Source organism: Poecilia formosa, unplaced genomic scaffold (assembly GCF_000485575.1).
Source record: "Poecilia formosa unplaced genomic scaffold, Poecilia_formosa-5.1.2 Scaffold877, whole genome shotgun sequence".
Taxonomy (NCBI): domain Eukaryota; kingdom Metazoa; phylum Chordata; class Actinopteri; order Cyprinodontiformes; family Poeciliidae; genus Poecilia; species Poecilia formosa.
The window spans coordinates 63,143-74,675 of NW_006800816.1; the positions used below are offsets into that span (position 1 = coordinate 63,143).

General features: G+C 42.9%; 1 protein-coding gene across 2 annotated transcripts in view; it reads right to left on the minus strand.

The window, feature by feature from the left end:
* ctc1 (CTS telomere maintenance complex component 1) overlaps nucleotides 1-11,533 on the minus strand; it is a 76,193-nt gene that overhangs the window by 62,498 nt on the left and 2,162 nt on the right. For both annotated transcript variants that reach the window (XM_016667030.1, XM_007543677.2), the window contains exons 2-6: nucleotides 10,943-11,066; nucleotides 10,505-10,604; nucleotides 9,963-10,185; nucleotides 6,610-6,857; nucleotides 4,566-4,695 (exon numbers count right to left, since the gene is read on the minus strand). In XM_016667030.1, the coding sequence (XP_016522516.1) occupies nucleotides 4,566-4,695; nucleotides 6,610-6,857; nucleotides 9,963-10,185; nucleotides 10,505-10,604; nucleotides 10,943-11,066 (825 nt within the window). The remainder of the gene's footprint in view (nucleotides 1-4,565; nucleotides 4,696-6,609; nucleotides 6,858-9,962; nucleotides 10,186-10,504; nucleotides 10,605-10,942; nucleotides 11,067-11,533) is intronic.

Genomic DNA, 11,533 nt, shown 5'->3' on the forward strand with positions numbered 1-11,533 from the left:
TTGGTATCTAGATGGTATCTAGTTGGTATCTAGATGGTTTTCTAGTTAGTATCTAAATGGTATTGTTGGAAATATCAGTTTCATTCCGCTAATTTTAATGATGTTTAACTTTAGTTCATGTTGAGATGTTAGATGGATCCTGATTGTTTTAGTCCTGAGTTTAGGCTCGATTTAGATTCATAGTTTGATCAATACATAACTTAAATGGTAGAACATTTTCTTAGATATAAGGATAACAATTTGATTAATATTAGTCTAATCAGTAGTTTCTATATTTGATCACATTCTTAATAGTCTATGTAACCTGGGGGAGGAAAAAAACTTCCCTTAGTCCCGCCTTTGCTGCCCCATTGGTTGGAGTGACAGTCAGTCACACAGTGCATTCAACCAATTGACACACCTGAGGTAGTTATTCAGGCCTGCTCCAGCTTTCCTCAGTCAGCTGGAGACAAAGGAGCTGCAGGTTGGTGTTTCCAATCAGTTCATCTCTTTGTTATGCACTTTTTAACCTTTTAATATAAAAATCATGTAGATCTGAGAATCCAGTGAGTTTGGAGACATGAAGCTGTCATGCACTCAACTATTAATGGAATTGGTGAGTAGTGAGCACAATGTTGTTTTGTTTTAGGATGTTGGTGGTGGCCAAGGTGACCCTTTGTAGGGTTAAAGGATGGTGAGCTTCTGAAAACTGGCTGGGCCAGGAGAAGCTAAGAATCACTCCATACTGGTCTGGTAGGAGGTTGACGGTCTGTATCATTTCCCCCTCCATCTCACCATTCATGCACACAATCCATTACTCATCTCTTCATCCGAAACAACTTGCGTTGGGACATTGTCATCTTAAATATCTGGATAATCCAACCATGGACTTTTGAATGTGTGTCGGTCAGACATTGTGCTGACCAGCGGGGAAGTTTAAGACCAGTTGTGCACAAATGTATGAAGGATCTGCCGCAGTACTGTGTATATTTATTTAGGGTTTTATGTATGTTTGTCTTGTATTGTTCACTTTAATTTTCTCTTTAAAATACATGGCATTGAAAGCAGTTCTTTTGCATTGTTTTTATTGATTACTGACAACGGCTCCAGCAGACGAATTTAGTCTGATTTATTCCATCTAGTCCTTCTGTACTTCAGTAGTGTTACATCTATAAGTCATAAAATCATCTGAAAATGTTTTAGTTCATTATAACCAATCAGAACATACTGACTGTAACAAGTTTTGGTATTGAAACGGCTCATGTCTGTTTTATAAGAGTTTGAAGATATTATATGAAACGTGTTAATTTGTATAATTACAATCTGCAGTTTGATGCCCTGGGTCAGAGGTCAGAGGTCAGCAGAGCTCTGTGGGTTCAGAACAGTTTAAAATGAGAAACACTCATTAGATTAGACACCTGCAGGTGATCCATCCTTGTATCACCTGCAGGGTCTCTGGCAGCAAACAGCAACATGACGGCTGGATGATTCCACCTCTAAACGTCAGACAGTAGAAACACACCTGATATAAAAGTAATGGAGCTAAAACAGCCAATCAGATCGCTGGGTGGAGGATCTGTGTTAACTCAGTGGTCTCTGAAGGAGAGTCTCCATATTTTGTTCTCANGTAGAACATTTTCTTAGATATAAGGGTAACAATTTGATTAATATTAGTCTAATCAGTAGTTTCTATATTGGATCACATTCTTAATAGTCTATAAGTCATAAAATCATCTGAAAATGTTTTAGTTCATTATGACAATTCAGAACATACTGACTGTAACATGTTTTGGTATTGAAACGGCTCATGTCTGTTTTATAAGAGTTTGAAGATATTATATGAAACGTGTTAATTTGTATAACTGGCATAAAGTGGTGAGATCTTACCAGGTACACGCAGAAAACGGAGTATAAAGGCCTGTGACATGACAGTAATCTTGTATATTGATTTAATGATGATTAAAAGATGAATAAAATATATACAAATGTAATGGATGGAATAATCTGTAATGTATGGTTGAAACAATGTATTCTGTACCCGTGATCTGAATGACAGTAACAAATTGATTTTAGTGTGAGGAGTATTGAAGTAAAGTGTGGTGATTGTTGATGATTAGAAACTGATTTTACAGCTTGAGTCGGATGATAGAGGATCATACTGAGAGTTATGAGTTGTTATAGTGATAAATTGTTTATGTTCTATAAGTATAGAATTATGTTTTACAGTAAATTAAAGAAATGTGATGACTGAAGATTTAGGTTCGTGAGAAAGAAAGGCAGGTTCTGCTCTTGGACTGTGTCGCAACTGGGCGGGGGCCCTGGGGAAGCTCAGAAAGGGAAGTAAGTTACCAGATGGCCAGTGGAAAATGGGAAGTACCAAAAAGTCACGAAAGAGATGATGATTGGGAAAGGATGGGGCTTTCCACAGACTGAAATGTTCCAAGAGTTACTAAACCTCTCCCATACACAACTGTGGGCTGAGAAAGTATAAAAACCAGCAGACAAGGGAAGAAACTGTTCTTTGTCCGCGGCGCTGGAGGAGCTAACAAGAGGACGCAGATTGAAGACCAGCAGAGGACCGCACCCTGGAACCGAGGGGAAGATGAGACTTCACGCCGCTAAGAAGGGACAAGATCCATCTGCCCCCAACCCTGGTTCCTGATTCGACCAACTCCTCTGCCTCAACCCAACAATCCCTATTCTACTGCAGCAGACTTGGAGAAAAGACAAAGGTCACTGATTGACGAAGATTCTGTGCGTTAAGGACAACGGACAGTTCTGCTTTGCTTCTATTCTGGAAGAGGATTTGGCCTTGACAGGACAAAGACTCTGACCAAGGACACTGGAGGATTTCTGCTGCCAGGACCAAATGCCATCTGGGTGTGAGTTTAGCTGCCCCCCAAAAGCCTCACTTAGTTAAACTAGTGACACAGAATAGGGATAGAAATTAGAAAAGGTTGTGATTGATTTTAATTTCGGAATTATTACTTATTACGATTTTATAATCCCTGAAAGTTAATCTGTTTGTCATTTATTCCTGCTAAAGCTTGCTTAATAAATTACATATTAAAAATTCCAATGATAATTGTGGACATTGAGATTAATGGTGTCATCTGATCATTATAGTTTCCCCTAATTATAGTAAAATACACATACATGATTCTAGAGATGTGGTGGCTTCGTACTTGGTGAGTGTAAAAATAATGACCCTGGGACTTTAGTCTAAGTCACTAAATCTAATCTAGCCGGTAACAAGTGCCGTTATTAGAAAGGAAAAGAGCTACCGTTAACAGGAGTGGTTGTAGAAGCTATGCAGCTGTGGGGGCTACTCTGTTGACTGCTTCTCAACTGAAAAGGGTCATAACTTCTGGATCTGAAGGTAGTTAGAGCTAGACGAGTTTTCTCCACCACCAGTTTGAAAAGAATATCTCATATAAACCTCTTTCTAGGGTAAGACCCGGGTTTTAGAGATTTTCCGGACCCGTTAGACAGAGAACTGGTCAGTAGTCAGTCAGGGGTGTGTTATGGGTGGGGCTGACTATTGTACAGTAACGAACAAGCTAAAACAGCCAATCAGACCACTGGGTGGAGGATCTGTATTAACTCAGTGGTCTCTGAAGGAGAGTCTCCATATTTTGTTCTCAACTAATTCATGTTTCCTTCCTGGCTTTGGGTCCTGATCATCATGTTGGTCNAAAACAAACTAATAAATGCTGAAAGCTTCATCTCTCCTGAGAATCATAAACTAATATTTAGTTGCATAAACACAGTTTGTGACAGACTGGTGACCAAAACGTTCACACCTCCTAATGAATGGATGGATGGATGGATGGGGTCCATGGAGTCAACCAGCTTCTGGTGCCGGTCAGCAGGTTCTGCTGCACCATGATCCTCAGGTTCTCTGTTTTTCTTGGTTTTGCCTCATGAACATCATGTTTTATGTCAGGGTTTCTACAGATGAAGGTCCAGAAGTTGAGCTGCCCTCTCCATCACTTCCTGTGTGTCTGAGGGTTTTGCTGCCTGCTGGGTGTTCGGGTCGTCGTCTTGTTGAAACAAACATTTCCAGAACATTTCCTCTTCAACATACAGGAACATGACTTCTTCCAGTTTTACTCAAACTGCTCCATGATCCCTGGTATGTGAGAAACAGGAGCAACACCAAGAGAAACATCCCATATCATGATGCTTGAACCACCGTGCTTTATGGTCTTCACTGTGACTTGAATTCAGTTTGCAGGACGTCTGACAAACTGTCTGTGGCCCATTGGCTGATCATTGGCTGATCATTGGTTGAGCCTTTGCCATTTTAGTTGTTTCCTGATCCATTCGAATAGTTTTGCTTTTCTTTTTCTTCTTCCAGTTGTGTTTTCATCACATTGACTCCCATTAATTCTTACAGCCTAACCCCTCAGAGGAGGAAGGAGCCAGACGACATCATCATCATCAGTAGATCTACTGGTTCTGCTGGGTCGGGTTCTGGTACCAGAACACAGAACTGGTGCTGATGATTCTCATGATGGTTCTACTGGTTCTGATCTCCACCAGAACCCGCTCCCAGTACCGGCCCACCGGATCGGGTCGCCTACCTTCACCAGAACCGGAACCGTCTGCTGTTGGTCCTCCAGACAGAAGAAGAAGAAGCAGCTCCCTGAAACCTCCAGCAGGGGGCGCACCGAGCCCACCCGACCCCACACAGACACCCGCTGACCTCTGACCCTGAGACAGAGAGGGGACAGTGGCAGAGAGGCTGGTTAGAACCAGAACCAGAACCAGCTTTAATAACATCTATCCGCTGATGAAGCTGATGATGAAGAGGAGAACAGGTAGAATCCACCTGGACAGACTGATCAGGGAAGATCCAGGGTTCTGATCAGTTATTGATCTGAACCTGATTGACCTGATCACTGATAACTAATAACCTGATAGTTCACTCTATAATCAGAGAATTATAGAGTGATTTTTTTTTGTTTTTTTTTTTACCTGTGAGAAAATATTGAAGTTAATTTGGGGCCTAAATCTGTAATTAATTATCATAACTGGAACATCTGTGGTGACTTTGGTGAGTTTTAGTCCCATTAATCAATAGAGGACATTAAATTATTATTTTCTCTTTGATCTTGTTGGATCAGATCAATTTAAGTTTAATTTAAATCAAAGTTCTAATAATGCTGCGTTCACACTGCAGCCTGAAGTGACCCAATTCCGATTTTCTTTTTTTTGACGTAATGCGACCTGTATCTGATCTTTTCATGGCAGTGTGAACAGCACAGGTCGGATTCTTTTCGAATGTGACCCATATCCGATACGTATCCCATTCTAATGCTACCTAACGTCCAGGTCACATTCATCCGAACTGAACGTCACTGATACTCAACAAATCTCACTATTCTGCTTCCTGATAAGCGCAAGTGGGAAGAAAAACAACAACCATGACGGATTATATGAGGATTAAGTCGTTAATATGTTGCTCTGGTTGGACAACAACTTCAAATATGTAAGCTAAGCTCCACCGTTAGCCTCCATGTTTACTAAACACTGAGCTCTTCTTCTTTTTATGGCAGTTGGCAGAACACTGAGAACGCTGACGCTATGGCGCCCTCTAGTGCACATGCGGGACACTTTCAGGTCATTTGCTCATTCAGACTGCAGAACGCATATAGGTCGCATTTACTGGCTGTGTGAACGGCCCGGCAAAAAACGTTCGATTTGACAAAAAATCAGGTTGGGGTCACTTCAGGCTGCAGTGTGAACTCAGCCTAAATTATCAGTTATTATTTGATCCATAATTCTGACAGAAATAAACAACAAATTAAAGAATCAAGTCAGAGTTTATCCAGAAACAAACGACCTGGAGCTGAACTGATCAATGATCAATATGCAGAGATTTGCTGCTGCAGCTGTTATTATTAAACCATCCAATAATAATTGATCTGATATTTTATGAGGGGAATCTGATCAGTTTTTTCTGGAGGTTGATCAGAGCAGCAGAACCATCTGAGATTATTAATAAATCATTTATTCTGAATTAAACTGGATTTAATAAAAATAGTTTTTATTTATGTTTCCTAAAAACCACCTGAACCCTAAAATAAATGTAATCAATCAATTATTATTACTTATGTATTTTATTAGCTGATTTTTTTTATTTGTAACTCTGGTTAGATAAAGTGTAACTGATCTATTTCCAGTTAAACAATAAAAACATCAATAAAATGTTTTATTTCAGGTAATAATTTGTAACCAGGCTGCAGTAGCATGATGTGACCTGCAGGGGGCGCTGAGCAGCTGGTACAGCTGCTGACTGGTTTTAATGGTTACTGATCACTAAAACATTTGATCAATGCATCTATGAAATATCCACAGTATAAATATGATAACCAGTAAAAATGACAATTTTATCTAAAATAGATAAACTATAATTAATCAAATTGATTTGTATAAAATACAAATGATATAAATTATAATCATCAGATCTTTGTTTTTATTCCTCTGTTGCAGTTTCTGTTCTTTGATCATCATCGATCAGAAAAAACATTAAACAGAAAATTAATTAACAAACTGGAGGAAATTAATATTTAACTGGTTCCAGTTCTAACTGGTTCTGGTCCAGTCAGAGGTCAGGTGACCCACCTGGTCCTCAGAACACCTGCAGCTTCTCTGACGCTCAGCGCTCCATCAGGCCCCGCCCCTTCTTCAGGCCCCGCCCCCCCTGGCCCAGTAGCCAATCCCAGCTCAGCTCTGGGTCCCAGCAGGTCAGGAGAGCCAATCAGCTCCAGGTGTCCTCTGTCCTGGCCCCGCCCCAAGGCATCATGGGGGATGTAGTTCCAGTGAGGCAGGAAGACGAGACGGTTCATCCATTGGGGGGACGGAGAGGTCAGCTGGGGACACAGAGGTCAGAGGTCAGACAGGTAAGGCAGAGCGGTGTCCATTAGGGTCAGAGGTCAGCTGAAGGAACCAGAACCTCTGACCCGGTCAGACAGGTTGAAGGTTCTGCTGGTTCTGGACCAGAACATGAGATTATTCAGAGGTTAAACTGAACCAGATGATAATCCAGATGACAGAACTGTCATGATATGTGGTGAGAGGATGAGGAGACGCTGTGGACCAGGATGGAGAGAATGAAGTGATGAATTTAACAAACAACGATCCAAAGTCCAGCAGCTCAGATGGGCAGGAACCAAAAACCTCAGAGCCGGTAGCAACTGGTGTAACGAACCCAAATGGCAGACAGACGGTCAGACATGATGGTCAGACCAGAACCAGAACCAGACAAGGAGCACAGGTGGGTTTAAATAGAGACAATCAGGTGAAACTGATCCAGGGCCGACAGGAGACGCCACAGAACAGAGAAACCCAAATCACTACCAGAACACCACCATGTACCATAACCTGATTTAGTTCAAGTTTATTCCCGTCACAGAAACTAAAAATCATCTAAAACGATGTTTTACTGAAGTTACCTGCAGCCTGTACCACAGGACTAAGATTAAAGTTATTAATAAAGTTTCATAACATTAAAACCTGTTAGAGTTTACCCCAGATCAGGGCAGCTGCTGGTCGGACTGGGAGGAACCAGCTGCTACTGGTGAGAGGTTAGAACCAGTAGAACCAGTACAGCTGCTGCTAACATGTTAGCATGCTAGCAAAGGGTTCAGGCTCCAACAGACAGTAATGACAGTTACTTTGAAAAAGTAGTTTACTTCACTGACTACCTCAGGCTCTCCCTAACCACAGCCAGGTTCAGTGTTTGATTATATTTATAGAATATATTTAAATTAAATCCCATTTTGAAACTAAGCTGGACTGTAGGCGTCTTTACTGCAGTGTTTTACTGGCAGAATGAGATAAATGGGTTTATAGTTTCTATAGCTGATCCATTGAACAGGCAGCAGCACCAATCGCTCTGCCGGCGCCTCGGCTTCATCTCTGAACTTTACTTTGGCTCTTAGTCACACAGGATCCTGGTTCTAGGTTTTTATTTCTATTCTATTTCATTTTTGCATCAAACGGCACCAAATCAAATTATTTGTCCTCTTAATGAGGCAGAGATGATGTTTGGACATCAGGAAAACTCGTCCCATAAAAATCAGACAACCGGGGCTCTGTGGTGGTGCAGGGACAAAGCAGAACCACGTATGGAGGCCTTAGTCCTCATGCCAGTGGTCACAGGTTCGATTCCCGGCCTGGTGACATCTGCTGCATGTCTTCCCCTCCTTCCTGTCAAACTACTTTCAAATAAAGGCCACAGGAGCCAACAAAACCTTTGGGGGGGGAAATAATCAGGCAACCAAAACTGTGGCAATTATTAAAAACTCAATACTATAATATATTAATCAGAAATCATTCTGTATGTGAAGCATAGCAGTGACACGTAACATTTGAAAAAATATGTGAACGATGAAAACTTTTGAAAACCAGAATCCCCGTTTACAGAACCAGCTTGTTTTAATGAACTGAACTCCTTCATAAGGAGGGTAAGGGCTTAATGTGATTTAATGTGTAAAGCTGCTACATGTAGGTTCACTACAGCCCTGTATTAAAATATCCTACCTTCATTAAATACACATGACTTTTACCAAAACTCCATCAGAATATCCTACCCATTAAATGTATGGGAGCTCATAACGATGCATTAAGACTCTACATCAGAATATCCCACCTTTATAAAAATACTTTACATTCAGATGTGTCTGTAAGAATTAAACAGTACCAGAGATGAAGCAGGTTTTTATTGAAATTAAACTAAACAGACAAATACAGAATCACTGCAACCCTATTTAATGCATTAATCTGATGTATGTCTGTTATCAGCAGCCATAATCTGTCCCTGAAATTATGGGATATGATTAATATACATTAATATTAATCCACTATCACAGCTTCAATCTCAAATAGTATCGCTGCCAACTTGCTCCATTTAGCACAATTTAACTACAGTATAATTAAACTAAAATATTTTAAATGTATTTTGTCCTGATTAACCACCAAACAATAACTTGTCTAACGACATTGCAGACGGTAAACTAAAGACTATAAATATATTTACAAGCTGCTGTCATGTAAACTAAAAATGAAATGAAATTTTGAAATGAAATGAAATGAAATGAAATTTTATTCGAACATGATACAAATATAAAAATAAAATAGTGCACAGTAACAAGAAGTGCATAAGAAAGAAGAGAAAATACATATTTTTTGTTTCAGTTAACACATCATGCTCAAAATGGGGTAGGAAGAAGTGAGAACTTATAAACTCCTACCACCTAAACACTTGNCTAATTCATGTTTCCTTCCTGGTTTTGGGTCCTGATCATCATGTTGGTCTGATTTTATGCATTTGACTGAATAAACTCTGGTTGGTTGTGAAGTTGAACTGTTTGTCTTTATGGTTCCACCTTTACACGCGACATTAACGGACCTGAGAGAACAACGAGCAGCAGGTGGAAATGTCTCGTTTTCAACAGTATCGAGTCCAGTGGAGCCCACAGTGGGTCCTGGAGGCCCGGCATCCTGCATGTTTTAGTTCTGTACCTGGTTTAACTCACCTGGATCAGATGACGGATCATTAGAGGCCTAAGAGGAACACTGACCTGCTGCTGTTAGCACCAGGGAGGGACTGAGACATGCCGGGCCTCCAGGACCCACTTTGGGCTCCACTGGTCCAGTTGGTATCTAGTTGGACTCGATGTTCTCATGGAGCTGGAGAGGTGGGGAGCCAGCACACCTGGTTGCCAGGATGACCAGCGTGTCGCTCTGTCCTGCACTGGCAGCTGCTGCCCTGAAGGAGGCGCTGTTAGCTCCTCCAGCTAGCTAGCCTCCATGACGATTGTGGGAAACGGAGGCTTTATCCAGGAGAAATGGAGCCAATCAGCTGGTCTACTTAATCCCAACTGAGCACGCTCAGAACACCTGAGTATGACGCTGCCTGTGATCTGACACCTGGACACGCCTACCTGCACCAAGCCCCGCCCCCTGCTCCTCACCTCACACCTCACGCTGCCGCTGCCGTCCTCCAGCCTCCACTCTCCGCCCCGCCCCGCTCTCAGCCAGCCAATAAGCAGCAGGTTGACCCTGGGCAGCGACCTCTGACCCGCCAGGCTGAGCTCCGCCTCCCTGGCCCAGGCTCGATGCTGATTGGTGCTCCAGGACAGGTTGCTGACACAGGCGAGGTGCTGCTGGGCGAGCAGCTCAGAGACGCACAGAGGCCTGGAGAGAGACAGAGAGGGGCACCTGTCAGGGGGCGGGGCTTAACTATCACCTCTAGGTCTATATATAGATCAGGTCCTGGTGGTTCTGGACCTGGTTCTGGAGGTTCTACTGGTTCTGGTTCTGGAGGTTCTACTGGTTCTGGAGGTTCTACTGGTTCTGGTTATGGAGGTTCTATTAGTTCTGGAGGTTCTACTGGTTCTGGAGGTTCTACTGGTTCTGGTTCTGGAGGTTCTACTGGTTCTGGAGGTTCTACTGGTTCTGGTTATGGAGGTTCTATTAGTTCTGGAGGTTCTACTGGTTCTGGTTCTGGACCCACCTGTAGCTGACGGGTCGGCTGCTCCTCAGGCAGCTCCTCTCCTGGATCTTCTCCACGACACACACACTCAGCTCACACACACCTTGGTCACAGGACGCACCTGCAGCAACACATGCCGTTACCATGGAAACGGACTCTTGCACCAGCTGTCTGCACCTGAGTGAAGCCCCTCCCCCTTTTTCTAGTCAGGGTCAAACGTTTGAGCTGCTTTGACTTTGAGGATATCAATGAAAGGTTAAAGGTCAACCGGCCTTAAAATGACCTTTAACCTTTCATTAATACCCTCAAAGTGAAAGCAGCTCAGACGTTTGACCCCATCTTTCTCTGATTTCTCTCAGGTTCTCCAGCAGCAGAACCAGGTTCAGGTTCCAACATGGAGGACAGGAGAGACACCTGGACCTGATGATCAGGAACCGGGTCAGAACCAGAACCACTCACCTGCACCTGGTTGGTCGGCGGCAGCAGGGTGGGCGGGGCCTCCAGCAGCAGAGTGGGCGGGGCCTCCAGGTGTTCTCAGGTGTTTGTGGATGAAGGTGAAAAGGTTCTGCAGCCAAACGGACTCCTGCAGAGACAACAGCACCACTGAGAGACAGAACCAACCAGGTCAGACTGGTTCTGTTCTGGTGATCAGGTGGTGTGGACTGGCAGGTTCTGATCCAATAGGCGGAGCCAGGGGGGGTCCAGACCAGTTCTGTGGACCGGCCAGCTGGTTCTGCTGCTGGCTGGACCATCAGAACCTTGGTTTCTCTGTTATTGGTACCAGAACCTCAGATGGACAGAATCATCTGGTTCTGGTCTGGTCAGCGACCCAGATGGAGGTCAGTGGTTCTGGTTCTGACCCGGTTCCTGGAGAACCTGAATGAAATCAGACAAAGATGGCGTCAAACGTCTGAGCTGCTTTCACTTTGAGGGTATTAATGAAAGGTTAAAGGTCATTTTAAGGCCGGTTGACCTTTAACCTTTCATTGATATCCTCAAAGTCAAAGCAGCTCAGACGTTTGACGCCATCTTTGTCTGATTTCATTCAGG